Genomic DNA, 22451 nt, shown 5'->3' on the forward strand with positions numbered 1-22451 from the left:
CAAAACTCCGGCGCTTTGTTCCTTAACTAAGTCAAATTCTTTGAATATTTGAAGAGTTGCTTATTCTACCTCGAAAATTTCCGTTTAAATGAAGCAAGAAAATATCCTCATACATAAATATGAATGACTGAATACGTCTCGGCTACAGAAAATCATTATTTGCCGAATAGGAAGAGCGAAAATCTCTGTACAATTCTAGGACGATATTTTACGAAGGTTCCAATCGTGAGATTCAATCTCAGAATAAATATAGATGAAGCCTTTAGCCACTAAAATAATATTTTCTTTTCATTACCTTTGAGAAATACATTTTTACGGTCAAAATTTCATCACAAAAATGAAATGAGTCTTTTCTGAAAGTAAAAAAATTGAATTTAAACATTTTAACTCTAGCTAACTATCTTCATTTTACTGAAAAAAACTTTCTAACGTCGTAAAAATAAAGCCCTTAACCCATTCTTTAGAGAAAAGGGTGCGATAAAACGTTCATGAGTAAAAGTGCTTGCAACACATTTTTATAGAAAAAAATCCTTGAAATATTTTGCTTAAAAGACTTTTAATAGAATAATGATATACATTCACTATTGTAGTTTGAAATATATTTTTAAGAAAACATTAAATTATTTTTATAAATTTGGCATGGTCTAACCTAAAAACATTTTTTTTTTAAAAACTCACTCATCTGTTCATTGGTTTATTTTGAATATAGATTTGTTCAATTTCTTTTCATTTCTGAATAAATCATTTTGTGTGACTTTGGATGTGTACTTCAAAACTCTAGATATTACAATAATACTACTGTAATTTGCACATTATATGAAACACTAGTCCGCAGCATACTAAAATACTGTTCCATAATTTGGGACCCTTCTAAATCAAACCACATCCTGAAATCGAAAAGGTTCAAAAGCGATTTTTGCGATACTTTTATCTTAAAGAAAATAACAATTATCCATTTTTAAATTCATCATTTTTTAGCAAGGATACTAGATAACAACACCCTCAAATCTCATCGTCAATTTTTTTTAGGAAACATTTTAATAAGCTGATTTCTGGAAGTATATACTCGTATAGTCCAAACATACTAAAAGAGATCAGGATCTGCGTTCCTAATAATTATACTAGAGTGAGATCGCATGCTCTGTTTTTCACAACCAGAAGCTGTACAAATGCAAGTCAGAGTTCACCTATTAAAAGGCAATTCGATTGCTGAAAACAGCTTCTGCGGATAATATAGATCTATTTGTCTCTATATATCGGCAGTTTAGCCGCTATCTGTTTTCTATTCATTCATTTCTAACTAACGTTTACGTTATCGGTTGAACAGCCCGTAAAATAATGCCGACTGCAATTGTCAAATAAATAAATGAATTAATAGAATATAGACATAGAATACTAGACTATTTTTTTAAATAATGGAATCGTATTTTGCTACATATAACGGGCTCAAACGCTATTTTTAAAAATAAATTATGTTTCATTTATTTTTAAAAAACACTACGCACACATTAATTGATTATGAAGACTTAGTTTATAGAGATACAAGCAGAAACAACCCATGCCTGTGAACCTGCCTCAACTCGCTAAAAAATCCGTGTTGAGTCAGGGCACTTGCAATGCATATATAAGCATTAAGCATACATGCACGTACGTACATACTTGTGTACACACACAAACATAGAACTAATATTGATTCTATACATATGTTTGGCATACTTAATGGTATAATCGATGTTCCATTATTACTGGGACAAGTAAAATTCTATATTCCGACATAGGTTGAGAAACAATGAAGTATTGAAGATAGAACAGCATAGAACAAACTATGTTCTTAATTCTCCAATGACCCGTCTTGGTCGTATTGTTAACTCAAGACAAAATCTGTGCATTTTCGGTTGAAGTTTACAGCGATTCAATCGAGCACTTAATTATAGTCCACATCTTGTCTTGATGTCTCTTATGTTTGTCAATCCTTTTTCTCTTTTTTAAAAAACTATTTTTAACTATTCTGATATTGTTATATTAGAACCCGTTAAATTGTACAAATGGACAATATCCGTTAATAAATATTCACACACATATATACCAGAGGGAATCGTCTAAATAAGCGATTATGCACAGCTTACCATTATATTTGACATTCGATAATAATGTTTTATTATAAATGACCTCTTTACCTTCTTACAAAAAAAATATCTTTAAAATTGCCTCAGCTTATTCCTTCATACAAAAAAATTCACTATATATTACGTTTTAACCTAGTCGCGTTTTTTTAGTACTGAAACAAGCTGGCAAATTACAAATATGATTTTATTTTAAGATTCTATGTTTGGAAACTAGTATTTCAAAAATTATTTTCGAAGGACTATTTTTCTTTGATAGGATGCCATTGCCATATTATGTATCACACAGAACATGTGGTGTTTGCAATGGCAACTTTTTGCAATATTTGTTTTAAAGGAAATCGGCCAGTGTTGACATTTTAATCATAATGGAAATATCTGCTAAATGTCATTTTGGTATTTTTTAATAAACTTTTGTATAAGTATTATATCGAAATAGTATATGTTTGCATGTTTTTTTTTATAATTGTTGCTTGAGTCGATTTTCATAGAACCAAAAAAAAATAGTCATTTATAATTATATTACTTACATATTATGTACTAATATGTATGAAAAAATTAATATGTTTTTGTAGCTTACATGTAAAGTAAATCACGGCTCACCGCTGATTTATACACATGTTATAATTTATACATAAATATTAAGTTTATAAATATCATAGTACATAAATTGAATAACTTTTTTTTATTTTTCTTTTACATTATACATCTATTCTTGTACATAATATAAAATATAAAATTTAACAGTATGTACATGAATGTGTTCATTTTTTTTTTCAATACTTTGACTTCAAAATATCCTTTGCTTAGTGCTACAAAACTTTGCAGCACCATTTAAAGAGGAATTTTTTTATCAAAATCTTTTAGTAGTTAAAAAAAAAAAATGTAAATTTTTATAATAGCTTGAAATATTTGTAACGAAAGTTTTTGAAAATAAATACTTATTTCTAATAATTTCCAAAAACATTAGATTTCAGGGCCATTTCAAGTTGTAATTAAGTCTTGGTAGAGCTGGTTTCGAACTTAAGTCCAGATCCATCTTTGGTTCTTTTAAAGGTCTTCAACCCGGTTTTCAGAAATAGTAATCAAATTGTAGAGTCGAGATCAAGCCGAGGCTTATTCCCGATTGTCCGGGGACAATCATATCCACTGACTTATTTTGATGTGACTGTGACTGTGAAAGTTTTTTCTGTGGTTTTCGTTTAGTAAAATGTAAATTTAGCAATGAGAACGCTCCGCATGCAAAAATAAAAATACAGATGGCTTTTGTCGAATTACCCTCCAATCACGTTTTGTTAAACGAAAATCACAAATAAAGTCTCGTAGAAACCACAAAAATAAAGTTCGCAACACCGAGCGTAATCCGGCTGTAAAAAAACACTGATTTTATTTAATATTGAATAAGAATTTAATGTCATTTTAAGCTGTTTTGTAATGTAATTCTTTTATTAAAATATTTACACATAATCAACTTAAAATGAAGTTATTTATTGTGTTTGCCGTTAGTTGTTAGAATTCCATATTAAAATTTGGTAAGTTTTCCAAAATAAAATACTTTTTTGGATTAAATTCAACTTTTTTTTCAAAATATACAATTGTGTGACGCGTTTTGTCATGTTAGGACATTATCAAACTCACTTAAATATTCACAAAGTTTCCTTATATACTAACAACAATTGCTGTTTTATGATATCGGTGCATAATGGCACTACTAATTCATGGGGATATTTAGCAAGTATTGAGAATTTCTATATAAACCAAGGTAAGTAAAGTAATTAAATATCAATTAGAGTAAACTTATTATATTTTATTAAGTTCATTACGGATAAATTGTAATTTATTCTTTAGAAAGTTATTTTTCGTAAATAATAAATAAAACACCGATGTAAAGATTTAATTATTTTTTGGAGCTAACCTTTGTAAACAAAATCAATATTAATATCTAATTATTTAAATTCTTATATTAATTTTAAATATGTTCCCCTACACAAATAATGGAAAGCTTTCACAGTAGACCCATACTGTACAAATTAAAATCAAAGAAGTAAATTTCAACTGATTTTGAATTACTTTACAAATATTTGTTTATATAGAAATCCTACTTACTAAATACCCCCTTGGCACCTCATTAAGCAGCAATTATTTTCAATATACTCGTATACATATTTCAGTTAATTTATTAATTTCCTAACAAGACAAAACGTATCACATTATGTTCTTTTGTGTATTAAAAAAAAGAATCCAATAAAATTATTTTGTTTTGGATACCTAACCAAATTTTTCAATTATGTTTATTTATATTTATAATTTTTTTAATCTTGAAATAAGGCACACATAAACATATTATCATGTCTGCTCTAATAATAACAATGTGCATGTATTTTATGAGTAAGTTGTATAACATATTTCTAAACCTTCTGTTTGAATTTAATTTTTTTTACTGTCTTTTATAAAATTGAATTTTGTGATTTCGCTTTTTTCTAAATGGGAGTCTGATTTTCACATTTTATTTGGTATTGTTATCATGTTTATGTTAGCTTTGATCTATTTTTTTACCAAAAATTTGTTGATTTTATAATATATTATACACAAATATCAATGTATTGTAAAATATTCGTTGCATAACAATATTTGGCTGTATTTACTGACCAACTATTTGAGGCAATGACGCGATGAACGCGAATAGCGATCCACATTTCAGCAATAGTAATATAAAATTAAAATCTAAAGCTCTATGCGTATGTTGGCATTATCAAAACAGGATACTAAACGTGGGACTACCTTTAATTACTACTCTTTATCAGTCATTGCTTACCTTATCTTGTTAAAATAATGCTTTTATTTTATTTTCACATTTAAATTTAAATGCCGTTGTATCATGAATACTTAACACACGTATTACTTTGTTCAGTGTTGAAAAGCATGTTTTTTTGTTTTTTTTTAATATAATTATTAGGTTACTAGAATTCCATTTGTTTTCACTCGTGTTAATCTTGCCACCTTATTTTAGTTTTATTTACTATTCGGATTCAAATTTAAATTTAATTTGGGCCTTCAGTTGCTTTTTTACAAAAATTGAGAAACATGAAAAAAATTCATCCATGACAGTAACAAAAGTTTTATTTTATTTTAATAATAATAATTCCGTGACACTTTATTGAATTACAAATTTTACGAACTGAATTGATAATACTGGTTTACAATAATTTTGCTCTTGGAGTAAAAATACTATTTTATGATAATTAACCATAAAGTTATCTACGGTTTACACCAATACAATGTGCCGAAGGTTCTAAGGTCAAGAATAACAAGCGCAAACCAAAACCGTCAGTTTCACGTTTGTTGCTAAGCTAAAAAGCAAACCAGAAACCCTTTTGTTTCTATGCAAAAGAGCTAAAGAGCTTCTCTAAAGGGTTTCTGTTTTAAGTGGAAGCGAATTATTACTCTGAGATTTCATTGCGTGAAATATAACCACTGATTCTCATTTAATTCTGTCCTTAAAATCTGAATATGCCATCAGAATTTATCTTTCAGCCATAATTTTTTTGGTAGTTATATGTTGTACTCCCAAATTAGCACATCTCGCCCCTCGTAATGAATTTTTAGAATTTTTAAGTTTATTATCCGCTTTGAAAAATATAACTTTAATCAGATTTTTTTATTTACGAAAAAAAATTTACTGTACATCTGGTTTTGGGTTATATGAGGTTTTCCGACACTAAACAATTTCAGGGTTAGGGTTTTAATCATGCTCGAGCATGACGCGCATTATGTTCCAAATCGTTCATTTTTTACTGTTTTTTTCGTGAATAAATAAATCAATACTATTTTAAACGTGTTGAACTTTTAAAAATCTATAAGAATCACCTTCTTCAGTTCATGTAAAATTAAAAAAGTTTAATTTTATTTATCAGTGTAATTACTCGTAGCTAGTCAGTTAGGATTTTCTTCATATTTGAAAAGGACATTATGCATACGCAATCTTTTCAGAAAGCATTTTTTCTCACTCAAATAGTGCCGGTATCCAAAAATTTTACAAAGCCTCGTGCAAATTTGCATGCGCGATGCTCTAGACTCGAGGATGCGGCTTGAGTACAGTAAAATTAGGTCAGTTAAGTCTAGCTTTCAGTGATTATTTTTTTACTTACAGTTGGTGTGACTGTTTGCCGCAAGAGCAATAACTGTGTGATGAAGATCTTCATTTTCATCTACTTCGGCTTCATAGTGCGCTCGGTGGAAGTAGGGAGCACTCTCATTCTTATCCGCAATGCCAGTGCGGATAAACTTCGTAACTGGAAAAAAGGAATAAATAAATCAATTTGTTGATTTATTTCATCATACACAGAAAATAAAATATCAGATTAAGTAAAAAATTGGTCATTTGTAATTTTTTACAATTATATTTTTTGACCAAAATTTTATTTTGTGAAATTCCTTACATTATTTTTTTCGGTTATGGCGATAGACAAAAGAGTTATGTCACATGCTACGAACACCAATAAAAACATGTAAAATTGTTTTTTTTTTCAAATGTCTTTTCAAAATCAATATGGATATTGTGGAGAAATGTTTTCATTTGTGATTTTAAAAATAAAATTACTAAAAAATGTGTCTTTGTAAAAACGATACATGTTTGGCCTTGACAGTTGTGATGTCAAGGTTCGTAACGTTTCTATTTAAATTTAAATAGTCACAAATCAAGTTAAAAATTTAGCCAAATCGTGATGTAATATAAGCGTGGCTAATGCAACTGTTTTTGCGGGAATTTCAAATTATAAACTAAAAAATATTTTTTATGCAAGTAGTACGTAAATACTATTTTTTCGACAATATTTCATCCCTATTAATTAAAAATTCTTAAAAATAAGGTGACATTTTTTTATTATTTAAAACTGAATAACATTATATAAAAATATTTAAAAATTCTGATTAGAGACGTCGTGGTAATTAATAACATAATGTTTTAAAAACATAAAATATGTATATCTAATTTAATTATTGTGCTTTTTATGTATTTTTAAACCGTTGTAATATTTTAAACAGTTTTTTTTTGGTTTGTTTTTTTGAGTTTTTTGTTTTTTGGTTTGATTCTGATTTTATTAAATAATTCTATTTTTAATAAAATCAGAATCAAACCAAATTTACTATTTAATATGTTAAAATCTTATGCTTGAACTATTTCATTTGAATTTGGATTAACAATAATGTCTGGACACCCGATAATAAACTATTCTTGAACATTTTTAAGTTTTGAAGCACTAACTTTGTGGAACACTATTCAAAGGATTTATATAATATAATAATGATTTTTGAAATACTACTCTATTTAAAAATAATAAATAATTATATATAATATGTTCGTTTGTTATTAACCCTAAAAAAATCATAGTGTTATTACAAAACAGTTGGTTATTTACAAAAAAAGTTAAGTGGTACATAAAAATAACAAAATTATTATATTTTAATATATTAATAAATAGTTTACAGGGACAAATATGTGTTTGGCTTTATGTTTTTATAATGTATTAATACTGTTATAACAAATGTTTTTTATTGAGTAAAGAATTTCTATCACGCACACTTAAAAAAAAGTTGTAAAATACATATTATACAAAATGTAAAATAAGTAATTGTTTACAACTTATCTTTAACTTTTCATTGATATATAAAACCTCCGTGTATTTTCTTTACTACTATTTTGAATGCGATAGTGTGGCTGTTGGACCTAATTTTTTGCATTACATAGATGGCCAGAAAGATGAAAAGTTAAAGAGGTTAGTAACATCTTATCCCGAAATTTGAAACAATTACAATTTATAAAATAATAAAGTAAAGGTACAATAAGAATCGTTATTTTAAAATAAGAATGAGTATCAAAAGAGGTACGGAGAGATGTCAAAAAGAATAAAGTTGGATTCAATTTTTAAAATTACTATAATTGACTTGCTTTATCAACGGTTATTTTAGTTTGCTTTTCGTTTTGATTTTGTATTAGGATTTTGAATTTGTGAACTGAATGACGATGCTGCGTCACTATAGACTAACTGATTATCGTATTTTTTTCAAAGCGGTAGTTGAAAGATCAAGCTAATTTTAAGATAAATTATGTATTGATGAACAAATTTTCATTGATAAACGACACAACTAAATAATTACCTCAGCAATGTCTTCCTAATACCACGCGATCAAAGCTGCGGGTAAAAGCTATTATTATTATTATAAATATGAAAATAAGTGGACACTTAGACTTTAATACAAATGTCGGTCGCAGTTACTTACGCAACATATAAATAAATCGGGATATACCATTTATTTATTTAACTTTTTGTACATAATGTTATTTGTACATTGGCGAGCTTATTGCCAAATGGCGATTTCTTCCAACAAACCAATAAAATAAAAGTTTTATTTTTCTAATTCAAGTCACAGAACATATTCAATAAAAAAAATAATTAAAAAGCCAATGATATATAAAAATAGAAATAAACGTATTTGTTTATAAATTACCTTAAATCGAAACGATTACTCAATGGGGAAAAAAAGAGGAAAGAGGAAAAAAGAATGGAGGAGAGATTAAGGAAGAGAAAGGAGATGTTTCTTCAGACGTGGTTTAAATAGAGATAATGTAGTAACATCTTTGATGGTGGATGGGAGATGATTCCATAGTCGAGCCGCATGGACACTATATGAGTTACAGAAAAAGAGGAATTGTGGATGGGTATTAAGAGAGTGCCTTGAGAATTAGAACGAAGAGGTTAACCATGAACTGATAAGCGTTAAAATTTTTCACGTAGGTATATAGGAGCGTTAGGACTATGAATTACATCATGCATATATATACAGTGGGCCATCTTAAAGTCTCCAAATTTTCGCCAAAACTTAAGTCTGTTATATGAATTTGATTTTATATTATTTATTGTGGCTTGTCACGGGCATTGCCTAAAAAGCCTTAATAAGTTCATAAATATTTAATTTTGTAATTTTGAACGAATAATAAATAAATGTTTGGAAGATTACTGAATATAAAATTTACTAAGTGAACAATACAATTTTAAATGTTTTTTTTTACAGATTTTTCTCTTTAAATAAAATTGATGTTAAGTAACAAAAGCTTTTTTAATATTTTTTTCAATCAAAATACATATTTGTTGTTTCAATATCAAAAACACTTTTGGCAATCTAAGGTTTGATCAGTAAGTATACTCGAAACTGGTCCACGTTTTACAATAATTTTGCAATCGACGACCTTATGTTCAAGTAGCTCCCTAATAAGAATTTCGAATGATGCATTTCTCTGGTTTCGGTTAAGGAAAAGCTTATTTAGTTTAGGGATATATTTTGCAACATAAATATAGGTACCATTGAATGTTAAAGCCCTTAGATAGAAAAATCATTTTATATCGGAAAAGTATTTACTCAGGCTTCTAACCGATCAAAGGGAATGATATTAATAATATATATTTTTTAAATGTGATTTCTTTTCAGAAACCGAAATAAGGAAAACTGAATATCAAATTTATTTCAAGACTTTAAAAAGGATGAAAAATGCCAAAAAAACAAAAAAAATAAGAAGTTTGGTTTTTATTTAAACAGAGATGAAGATTTTTTTACAAATGAAAGCTTTATTATTCCGGCTTACGTTATGTTTTTATGTGGTTTACGCTTTACGTGTTCACTTTATTAAACATCATGATCATCATTCCATGTTCACTCCCTGGTTGTAGCATATGGTATCCATAAAAAGTCTCCATGCATCTCTACCAAACATTCACCAGTGGACGTCCAAGACGTCGAGAACCTCGTGCTTTGTAAAGTAGGTAATCGTGGTTAAGGCTCTCAGGAGGCATCCGCAGTACATGGCCCAGGAAACCGTATCCTAGGAAACCGTAGGAAACGCCTCCGCTTGACGACCGTTGACACATAAGATTTCTGCGTCCGTTCTCTTTTTACTTCACTCTTCACAAAGTCAAACCATAGCACACCCAAGATTCTTCTGAGACACTTATTCTCAAAACTCAGTATTTTTCTGTTTTGGGTGTTAGTGTGGGTGTTTGGCAGGCGTTATATAGGCCTTGGATATCGATATATTGCATGAAATTAGGATTTTTCTTAGGAAGGCAATTTACAAATTGTAATATTTATTTTCATTTTATACTTCTTTTTCATTTTCTATTTTATAAATCTGATTTGTATATTTAGTCTTAGATTTGTATCTCAAACAAGTCTGAGACAAAATCTTTCATGCTGATTGGGCATTCGCTACTTGAGTGAAGGGCTACAATAATTTCAATTAGTTTAATAAGCATCCTATATGCTTCTTGTATTTTTTAGAGTGGAGTTCTATCCGGGCTATAAAAGCTAAGGAACTATAAAATTCTTTGTTCTCCCGTCGAATACAGCGAATTTCGTAGATATGATCCGCACATGACCTACCAGTAGGAAACCTACCTGGTTCTCTCTTGATACTCGCATAATGGGTCTTTGAACTCTTTGCAGTATCATAATTACTTTTTTAAACACTGGTACATCTTTTCTTCTTATTTATCCAGTTGCTCTCCACTGATAAATATAAAAGGTGTCTTCCAAATTGTTTCTTGTTTCTCAGTTCTATGCATTCTGTTTCCACCTATTTTTCACCAGTTTAAAGATGTCACCAGTTCATTTTATTTATGCGAAAATTACCATTTTGCATTTTATTTTATTCTTTTTTTAAAATCTTTTGATTTTTGTGAAGTGATAAGTTGTTTATTGTGTTAGATATGTGAAGCAGAATTAAAAATCTAGATGAGTGTTTTCAACTAGATTTTAGGTAAAAATCCTAAAAAGAAAAAAGGATGGAGATAAAGCCGCCTTAAGGAAACTGATTTTATTTATTTTTTACTATGCTTAGGTCTTGGTATATAATGGTATATCCGTTTTCAAAGGTAGATTTAAATGTCGAATTTAATGGTCCCCGTTTTAGATCTAAAACGTAATACAAATTATTTTTCCTTCACATACTTGAGGTAAGCCGCAATGGAAGTACTAATTCCCTAACCCTATGCATCGCTAGGTGCGAATAAGGAAATTATGATGATGATGATGATCACAGCTCTAAAACTTTTTTCAAACCTGACACTTTATTATTTCCTATTCTACATCACCGTCTGAATACATTTATGTTTAAATTTATATATTTACGATTATTTTGAATCGCCTACAAAGATTGGACATACTGAAAATATTGATAAATAAGTTTGGTAAAATTGGTAACGTGTTATGTATCACATCCATAAATCTAGCACTAGAAGCACAGCGTAGAATGGCAGTGTTTTGAGAATAGATTTTCAGTTACGTGTCAACGCAATCAGTAAACTTTAGAAAAATAATCTAGCTGCTGATCCTTAAATATAAATTAGTTTCTTCAGAAAGATTAATCCGGTTATTCAAATCTTTATCCGTAGCATTCTATTTGATTCATGAAGAAATAAATATGGTCTTGTGAGTATTTCTGTATTCGAGACATTTTCTGTCTTTTGTGTGTACATTTGGATTGAAACACGTGGGCGGACAAGTATATCTAAAGAAAAGAACAAGACATAACGAATACCATCTTGTAAACCTAAGAAACCCAGGCTCTTATATCGTTTTCTACTTATTACTGGATTAAGTGCTGAGGCATGTCTGGAACAAGTGACGACCTTCCAATATACAGGATGTCTTATTTTTTATGCATTTTATTTTTTTCCGTGTCTTAACGAAGCAAATAATAAATGTAATAAACATAAATAGGAAATGAAGTGAAAAGTAGTCCATCTAGTAGAGTAGTTAGCTCGTATGTATGCATCAAAAGTTTTCGGGCTGAATACCTAAAAAATAGACGTAATATTCAATCGAAATAAGTTTTTTTTTCTACGTTATTTTTCGTATATATTACATGTTTTATCATGTTTTTAAGTTTTTTGTTTATTTTGTGAAACACTAAGGGGACCCAAGAGGTTCAGACGAAGTGCTGAACTCTATACCATCTGCTAGTGGATGTAAAACTTTTGACTTCTCATATGCACCTGAAGTATAAGACTGTGGGGTTCATAGTCCATAATCGATGACACACACGGGCTAAAGCATTTCACCTGAAATAGTTCAATGACCGAAGAAAGCAATGTCATCATTTTCTAAAAAATTCAATACATCATATAATGCAACTCTAACAGTATTGCACATGAAATCGGTAGCATCATTCGGCAGTACATTCACATAATCATTACCACCGAGAAATAAACTACAAAGGAACGTTGCCCATAAAGAGACCCCTGGACGTGGCAACGCAAGTCAGTCAGTCAGTTTCGTACAGTCCAGTTTGACTTGCAGTCACTCAGTTCCAGCTTGTAATTCAAGTGGAGTCTCTTCGACCCAGCATTGCCATAACACTTCGCCATGTAAAAAAAATACGCATTGAACAGCAACCTCGTGTCTTCTCTGTCGATCTCTAACTGGGGTAGGAACTCCAACCCTCAACAACCTAACTTTTACATTGGTGATCTCGCTCGCTGGGATATCAGGGTGATATTCGGTGGGAGGTTTATTTCAACGGCGCAGAAACCTTCTCCACACGATGCGTTTGGAAACACTGTACTCCACGCAGCATCTACGGTGCAACCAGTTGGACGACAGAAGACATCATGCAGCATGCGAATCTCACATAACTATACTGTTTACGCTCATCTTTGCAGATCTCAACTAGTAACACTAGTTTCGCTCAACTGCAACAAACACGCTCACCTACACTGAACTCGCTTCTCTCCGCGCTGACTCATCTACGCCGATTTTGCCTATCTATGCCGTTCTCGCACAGCTACGCTGAAGTTGCTCATCTACACATCTACTAATAAAATGAATTCATCTAAAATAAATTCATTCAAAATGCGAGTGCTTATAAAGGCAAAGTAGTCAAATAAGAATGAAAATACTCTCTTTATTATACCACTTTAATGACGATGGTATTCTTATTCGTATTCTACCACTATGCCTAAGCATAACTTCATGATAAGTTTATGAGCAAGGCCCTTAATTCTAATTAGTTTTATTCTATTTCAAATTATGGTTAGTTACTTAGGTGTTTTGTATTAATGAACAGATATAATCACTTCTCTAATAAATATAATAAGGATCTTAATATAATTGCCGCAGGATACGAACGTACACAAATCCTGACAGAACATGGCGGATTTATGAGCTATTTACACAGATTCAAAATATCTGAGATCAACACTTGCCCATGCGATGATGTTACTCTTCAAGATGTCTCCCATCTATTGATGCATTGCCCCTTTTTTAGTCTGCAGAGTATGCAATTGGAGGCGCGTGGCAGAAGTCTAAATGAGGATTTACACGATGTGCATGTAGTGATTAGTCATAGGGACTTGTCAAGAAAGGTAACATTATACATGACAGATATAGTGAAGGCAATAAAAGGTATCAATGATAGCAGGACACCAAATGCCGAACACTATTCAAGTGGATCGGAAGATCTGTTAACGAATTACAACGGTCCGCCTTCTTCTGAAGAGTTTTCTGTGGTTTCTTCTTAAAACAGGTCACAGCCGAAACATCTTACCGATCCTTACATAAAACAACGAAATAAAGTTTTTCATTGAAGTAAATTCAATATAAATTTAAAAGAAAAAAAAAAAAACATTTTTTTTAGGAAACAAATAAATAACTATCGCTTTGAAGTATATATTAACCTTGTACATTTCAAGCAAGATAAGAGAATAATGCAACTAACATTTAAAAAAAGTATATATAATTGCCGAGTAAGGATCGCTAAATATGGCAAATTTTTTTGAACGAAATCAAGTTTTCACTTTTAAATAAATTAGTTTTTTGAGTAAATGATAAAAAACATTTATTATTGTGTTGTTTAAGTATTTAAAAAGAAAAAAAATCACAGTGAAGAAAGGGTTTTTCAAATGTTTGCCCATAAAAAACCAACAAGATGAGTAAGCGACGCCTTATTTTAAGAACCTGAATTTTAAAATCCAACACGTTTAAAGGAGACCAAAAACATGAAATCTGAAACAACCTGTATATTCCCTACACAATATTTACTTCATTGCCAGCCACTTCTTGAAGATACAAATCTCTTATTATTTGTCAACCGTTCACATACAGTTGCTTAACGAAAAGTTTTAGAAGACAAACATTGTTTTATGTAACTCAGAAAAAACTGTCACATGTCATGGCGATCAGGTAAAAGCAATATTCATTTGTTAGATTTATTTTTTTGTACAATATTAGAAAAAGATTAGGCTTATTGATAGAACTAATTTTTAATCGTCTCGATGGTAGTCTGCTATTTGAAATGATGAAATAATTTAATTAAGAATAAGGGTAATAACGTTATGGAACAAATAAACAATTGCGTGCTGTAAAAACAAAGAGTACCTCACTTCAAAAAAAATATTTTTATATTTGAAAAACTGTTACACGGATTAATTATGATTGTCACTATTATCATCATACCCATATGTGCATCTGATCGTGCATAAATCAAAACATTAGATGCAGCGTGTTTTGATAATCTGTTACATAAGGGTAAGGTAATCAGTCTTATGTTTCAGGTACCCCTCCAGGGATAATGAAATATTACAGCACTAAACCAGCTACAAAACAAATATCTTTCAAACCTGTCAGGAATCGAACCCGGGACCTATAGCATGGTAAGCAAATACTCTGACTCATGCCCACTTGATTTTTTTCATCAGGATTTTTACCTAAGAATGGCCATCTAGAGGAAAACACTCGTCCAGGGTTCTGGTTGTGTTTCAATATATTTGAAATTAACATTTAAGTCACTCTCAGAATTATTTTGCACAGGACACTCTTTTCATTTTCCAGTAAATTAGCCAAGTGTCAAATGGATAAGATTAGAATTATAATACTCAATTGATTAACCATATTTTGAGTTTGTCCAAATTTTTGTAGACAAGGACAGGATTCAACTTTCTGGGGAGCTGTTTATATTAACATATTACAACAGAGATAGAGAACATTTAAGAGAAAGTAATATAGAAGTCAAAATAAAGGTTTTAGCTCTATAACTTCACATACATCAATAGATGAAAAAATTGAAGGAATATAATTGTTTAAATATGGGCAAAATGGTGAATGTTACACAGTGAGTAAAGTGGCCACTTAAACCAGCCATTGACAGGTAAATATGCCTAGACTTTCATATTACATTATTTTTAATATTCTCCATCTCTGTTGTAATATCTCAATTTATTATCACATCTAACTGTTGTGCTGCCTCGCATATTTTAGTGATTCAAAACATTTATTAAAAAATGCCTTTTCTTTAAACCTGCGGGCTCACGCCGTCCTGGAAGGCCGTCGATGACGATCTGTCGACATAATTCAGCGGAATTAAAAGGCGCTGGATTGACGTAGGAAGAGGTGAAAATGCTAGCTGGCGATAGCGTCTCCTGGGGGCAAATGGTGATGTCCACATGCTCCACTTGGGAGTGGGTGTGGAAAAGAAGAAGAAGAAAACAATAATTAAATTAAATGTATTCCGTTACGAATATTTTTTTTATCAAAAATAGATTAAAGTATTTGAAACACTTTATTTGGTATTTTTCGTCACATGTTTCATTAATGAAAACTTTTAAATGATTTTACAGAATTTTTAAATTTAATATTTTCTCAATTACAACTCTCAGAAATACGAATGTTTTTGTTATATTTTTCTCGAATCTTTTGAAAGTATTAAACTCATCTTTTACAAAATACGTTTTTTACCCAGGAAATATAGCCCTGAGATATAAATTTGAAGATTTAATTTGAAACATCGCTTCATAAAGAACATCTTCTTGGATAAAATGAATAATTGTTAATCTAGCCTTAATTAAAATTTTGTCGGATCTAAAATTTGTCTACCTCTTACGTTTTAATATTTTTTTTAGCTGGAAATAAGTCAAAATAAATATGATTACAAAAAGATTATTACATTCTTGGCCCCTTATTTTTCCGGGTTTCGTTCATAAATATTTTTTTGTGTTCTTAAGACACGTTTTATTTCATCTTAAAAAGCTTCGTCTTACTTCTGTGATATAATTTTATTTACTTTTAATAAAAAGATAGCCATGAAAATACAGCCACTTCTTTGAAGCTAATGCCTTAGAGTATTTATTCCAAAAATAGACTCATATTCTGTCAATAAATCAAATACCATATTTCTGTGGCATTTAGATAAAAAGGCACATGTCACTAATATTGAGAAAATAAATTAAATTTGCAGTATCATTCGAAGGTCTTTTTAGGTAAAAAAGTAGATGTAACTTGTATGTAAATTTACTTTATCAACCTAGAAAATGAGTCAAGTCAACGGGGGTAAGTAATGATGATAAATGTTGTAATTTACCATGAAACTAACAGAACGATAATTACTGACATTATATGAAAGCATTTTTGATAACTTAACCAAATTGCTAAATTCAGGAAAATTTCCAGTGAAATTCCAGCGGTAGACTATATAATTAAAAATAATGATTGATCACATAAATAAAGAATATTCCTAAAAAAGGCAACTCACAATAAAATTTGTTGAGTAAAATATAATTTAAATCGTGGTTTATGAAAAAAAAATTACGTTACTCGTTTTTTGATAAAAAAATGTTTTTTTTAGTAAGAGCGAAACCGATACGTTTAATACGGATTCGATAGGATATACGATTTTTAGCTATATGAAGAAAGTTCCTTTGCTAAAAAAAAATATTTTACTGGCACCTGAAGCGTAAAACTGATCACCTTACCTTCCTAAAATAGATCATCGAGATTTCAATAAACAATGCTTAATCTTATGTACCATCGGGCGCAAATAATGGTTCGAGGATACTGATTATTTTCCTTTCGCTGTACAAAAAAAACCCATTGTCAAATGTGCATAATTATATCGTCATATCGATAGCCATATTGCACTACATAATCAGCCTCATGGGACTCATCCTCGTAGAAAACTTCCCAAAAGATGAAAGAACAGCTGGAAATCTACCTCACAAGATTAGCAACCCTCTAGAGAAGGGACAACATAGGTCTATAGCAAGGAAAAAGACGAATATCATTTTGATTCAACTTCCTTACGGAACCTCCGAGCATAAGTTGATCATCTTAAGTATTATTAATTTCTACATTACACCACGAAGACTACAATTTCAATTTTAAAACGATAGGTGGCGTCGGGAAATTTCGATGAATGTAGGTATTTAAACATTGTTTTTCTGCCATTCTCTCACAAATGCCACCCCATTACTTTGCAAAGAAAACAACTGCACGTCAAACTGAATTTGCCTTTGCTCTCCCTGAAACGATTTGGTTGTTTTTTTTGTAAATATCAAAAAAAATAATCTGTGTTAGTATTTTTCTATTTTTTCAATCATTTTCGTCATATTTGTATACCGTGCGTCCGGAAATGGCAGATAAAACTAAGGACTTTTTTGGGTTTTAGGATGATCCAGCTCCCATTAGAAACAATTAATCAAAAAATTTATGGACCGAAAAAACTCCCAAAAATGAACTGTTTAGAAAACAAGTTGTAAATATGGATGTTTCTCTCCCCTGTTGAAATACATATTTAATCTTATCTCCAAAATATGTTAAGAATAGTATAAAAACTGTAAATGTTGTAAACAATTCACCAGTCTTGAAGATGTCTAGTTAGGCAAAAACGCTCGTTGGTCAAAATAATAAAAACTGAAAATAAACCAAGTATTTTCATTGATAAGTTTATTTAAAATTTTATCATAATCATTATAAATATGGATATTGTTATTATAAGAGCACACGTATGAATATGATTATGTGTGCCCTCTTTCAAGATTCAAAATAAATAAATAAAATTAATCCAGGGAGAAAATACGGGAATAAATTTTGATTAGAAAGTGTAAGATCAGACCTTCCTCTTTCAGTGTCGAATTTTATCAAAACTAACAAACTAACACGCTTTTATAGGCAATGAAAAAAGTACACCTGACATTATTTTTAGCAATGTTGTCTTACACCTTTGAGTGATAAATGTTGCATACATTATGTTTTTTCTCTGCTTTCTACTAGTGTATAATTTATAATTATCGTATGTAAGAATCATATTTTCATCATTTTTTAATTTACGGTTTTGAAAACGCTTCAGGGTTATTTGAACATTATTGTAACGTCAAATCATATTATTTCTCGCCTAGTTAGCGTAGTTATCATTGTTTTTTATTGATAAGTTTAATAATTATCATAATATTATATGTATGTTGTAAATCACCTGTAAAATACATTATAACGAAAATGTCAGAGTCATCCAATAATATAAATAATAATACAATACAATATTTGAGTTTGTCCAAATGTTCGTAGAAAAAAGACTGGATTTTACCCCCTCGGGAGTCATTAAGATTAACAAATTACAACAGGGATGGAGAATACCTTAAATAAGGGAATATGGAAGTCTAGGCATTTACAGGGCTTATGACCCGTCATTGACGGGTTTAAGTGGCCACTTTACACATTGTGTAACATTCACCATTTTGCCTATGTTTGAACATCCATATTTCTTCAATTCTTCCATTTGTTGATTTTAGTAAAGTTAAAGAGCTGAAATGAAATGAAATCAACTGGTCCAAGAAGAAGTTTAAAAATTGTTTTCAGGCGTTGCCTAGTATGTGAAATAATTCAGTCAGATGAATCTCTTCGCAACAATAAAAGTTTCAGCTCTTTAACTTCAAGGGTTAAAACTGTATGATGAGATGCCTGAAAGTATGAAGAATGAAAGAAAACTTACGGATTTTAAAAAAAATAAATATTTTTATTGTAATAATGTAGTTATGTAAGAAATATTTAATAAGTATTTGTTATAATTGTAAATATATTAGTTAATATACAATGTAATATTAACTAACTTAAGTAAATAAATAAAAAATAAAAATAAAAAAATCAACAAATGGAAGAATTGAAGAAATATGGATGTTCAAACATAGGCAAAAAGATAAAGTGGCCACTTAAACCAACTATGTAAATGTCTAGACTTCCATATTCCCCTATTTAAGGTATTCTCTATCCCAGTTGTAATTTGTTAGTAATGCAATAATTGATACCAACAACACTTATTTGTGATGTTCGGAAAATCATGTTGATTAATCGTTACATTCATATGGAATGCAGGTATTAAATATTAAATAATTTGAAATGTACTCCAATGCACCCAACTAACCTAAAGTACTATTAATATTTCATCAACGCTCTCGTTGCTATTCACGTAGTTCAATTGAACAATTTTGATTCAATTTACAAGAGCAGAACTGTAATACAACTAGGGAATAAATGAAACCGAGCAATTCCAACTGCATTCCCACAAAGCGGTATTGGTGAGCACATTACTTATACATACACCTTACTAATACAGATAATGATTCCGCAATTATCCCCATACGACGCATTATGGAACAGTCCAGTGGCCTGCAAATAGGAATTAACGAAAATACAAAATGGCCGTGGAGATTCTCGTTAATGTGGCATTAAATGCCCGGTACTCGTTTTAAAGCAGACCTTCAGTACCCACAAATGAAATATATTATCTCGCTTCCTTATTCGTCCTAATTTATACCGGAAAATGATACTAAACTGTTTATGAACACGAAAAACACTTTGTGAAAAATTTCGCTTGTTAGTTTTGTTAAATGGTGCATTTCACACTTTTTCACTTGTTTGAGGATAATTTTTCATTTATAAAATTAGGTCATTTTTAACACAATTCACAGTTGAATTATAAATCTGCCTTATGATGTTTATTATATTAAAAAATTTAAATATACATATAAGTAAATTCAAAACTCTCACCAAGCTTCTTTTTATTGGCCAATTTAAAATTAATTGGATAAAAAAAAAGCATATTTACAAATTAACGAATTACAACAGGGATGAAGAATACCTCAAATAAGGGAATACGGAAGTCTTGGCATTTTCAGGGCTTATGACCTGTCATTGGCTGGATTAAATGGCCATTTTACACATTGTGTAACATTTACCATTTTGCCTTTGTTTGATAATCCATATTTCTTCAATTCTTCCATTTGTTGATTTTAGTAAAATTAAAGAGCTTAAACGTTTATTGTGTATAGTGGCATAAGTCCTGTAAATGCCAAACTTTCAATATTCCTTTATTTAAGATATTCTCCATCCCTAGTGTAATTTGTTGATCTTAATGACTCCCGAGGGGGAGAAATCCAGTTTATTGTCTCAAACTCAAATATTGTTATATTTACATGTGTATTACAGGGTTAGTAAAAAACACTAGGACTTTTATTTTTTTGTTTAATATAACCATTTTATAAGCTTTGATTAAATGACATAATAAAGATAAAGTGGATTGATAGACTAGCAAAGTTCCTCAATAATAATCATTCATATTAAATTATGGTAGTAATTTTAAAAAATCAGATTACATTAAAACATATCGTGTACATCAAAGTTTATTTACAGATTATTATGTACTCCATTAATAAAGGTACTGCAGTGCCTCAAAAATGTTCACAGCTGGACGGGTAAACACCTCGCTGCCCTACTTTGCCAAAGAGCCTGGAACCTATGGGAACGCCTAAAAAGCTCTAATAACGCGCTTCTCCAAACCACTGCCGGGTGGATCCATTCACCCTTGTTCGAGCTATGGCGGGATATGTTAAGACCACCATAAGTGCTTCAAATAAACAATTTTGTTTTAAATGATAGAATTGATTGGTACTATTTGCAAACCCGGCAAAATCTTTCTTTCTTTATTTTGATCAAATCACAAAAAACTGATACAATACACAAATTCACGTTTTTTAAAACTTCAATTTTTTATTCTAATCAGTAAATATTTTATACGTAAGCATTGATGACATAAGCATTATTATGTCAAGAAACAGAAGTGAAATAATAAATTTAATTTTATACATTACAATTTCGCAATACTCAAGTAGAGGTTGCCATGTTTGCAACACACCCGATAATTTAAAAGTCAAGTTCTTACAAAAAAGCCGTATTTTAAACAGACAATGTTATAATTGTTGTTAAAAATTGTATTCTGAATAAGTTACAATTAATATCTCACTTTTTTTATATTTTGGATTTTGCCGGCTTTGCAAGTAGTACCCCCAATTGGCTCTGCACTATGCAACCATTTTAGTTGAATATTTTTTTTTAATAAAAATACATATTTATTTAAAAATTATATAAATTTCTTGCAAAAAAATTGTATACATACTTAATAACAGGGAACCTATATAAAACTAATTAATGTAAAATGAAAACGGAGTATTCTCTGTTTATGATAGTCTCCATCTAACATGGCTCAGCCTGTTCTAAGATGGAGATTTTTTATCTTTAGAGCATAAGTCGTCCTAAACTAATAAAACAATAATATAAAAAAGAAAATCTCAAACTACTTAACTATAGATGCCTAGCTAATCAAATGTTAGAAATTAAAAATCGTTATCATACAAAATATAAAATATATATATGTGCCAAGATTACATATTACTTAAACATAAATAATATAGTATAATATTCAATAAAAAAACAATATAAAACAGTAAAACACAAAAAAATCATATGTGTACCAATTAAGTATACAAATTTTCATTATCTCTTGCTACATGTTTTATTAGATTAAAGGTCAGCAGTAATTACATTAAAAATGTAAGGTACGATTTAAAGCTCTGTTACCGTATATATTAAAAAAATTAGGGATCGCTAAATCATAATTATAAGTAAAGAGAGTGTTATGGTTATGAGTTAGAAAATTAAAAAACATGACAATTATATATGTTGCGTGATGGAGAATTTTAGGGGCGCAGCTCCCAACCAAGCTTCCTTATCGACCGACCATTTAAGTCGAGTAAAACAAGAGACAAAACCAACCTCATTCAAAACATACTCTCTTACCACTTTTGAAATTGGGCAACACGACAAACATTCAAATAAAAAGTCTTTCTCGTTTGACATTTGTTTATTAAACAAAAACATTGATTAACTCTTAAAAAAGTGTGGTAAATAATTCCTTTGCGCGCGGTGATGTAAGGTCGTGATGTAACATTTTAAAGTTCAAGCATATAAAAAAAAAACATGGAGAAAACACTGTTTAATATTTTTTTTTCTATAATTAATGCGATTTAACATACAATTTAGCCTTGTTATAGCAAAATAAATTAAAAATCAAAAATACTCGCTCATGTTACGCGCGTGCGTCTCCCATCACTGTCATTAACCGAATGCAGGCTAAATCTGTTTTAGACAACACCCGCCGAAGAACAGCCTATCTGTTTT

At 30.0% G+C, this 22451-nt stretch overlaps 1 protein-coding gene across 1 annotated transcript in view; it reads right to left on the minus strand.

Annotated features, from left to right (window-relative positions):
• The window catches only part of LOC148285310 (neural-cadherin-like), a 164978-nt gene that overhangs the window by 95260 nt on the left and 47267 nt on the right, over window positions 1–22451 (minus strand). The window contains exon 2 of the mRNA XM_088227287.1: window positions 6272–6415. Coding sequence (XP_088083413.1) covers window positions 6272–6415 — 144 coding nt within the window. The remainder of the gene's footprint in view (window positions 1–6271; window positions 6416–22451) is intronic.

The sequence above is a fragment of the Micrasema longulum genome, unplaced genomic scaffold (genome assembly GCF_059751315.1).
Source record: "Micrasema longulum isolate JH-2025_06_02 unplaced genomic scaffold, ASM5975131v1 h1tg000042l, whole genome shotgun sequence".
Taxonomy (NCBI): Eukaryota; Metazoa; Arthropoda; class Insecta; order Trichoptera; family Brachycentridae; genus Micrasema; species Micrasema longulum.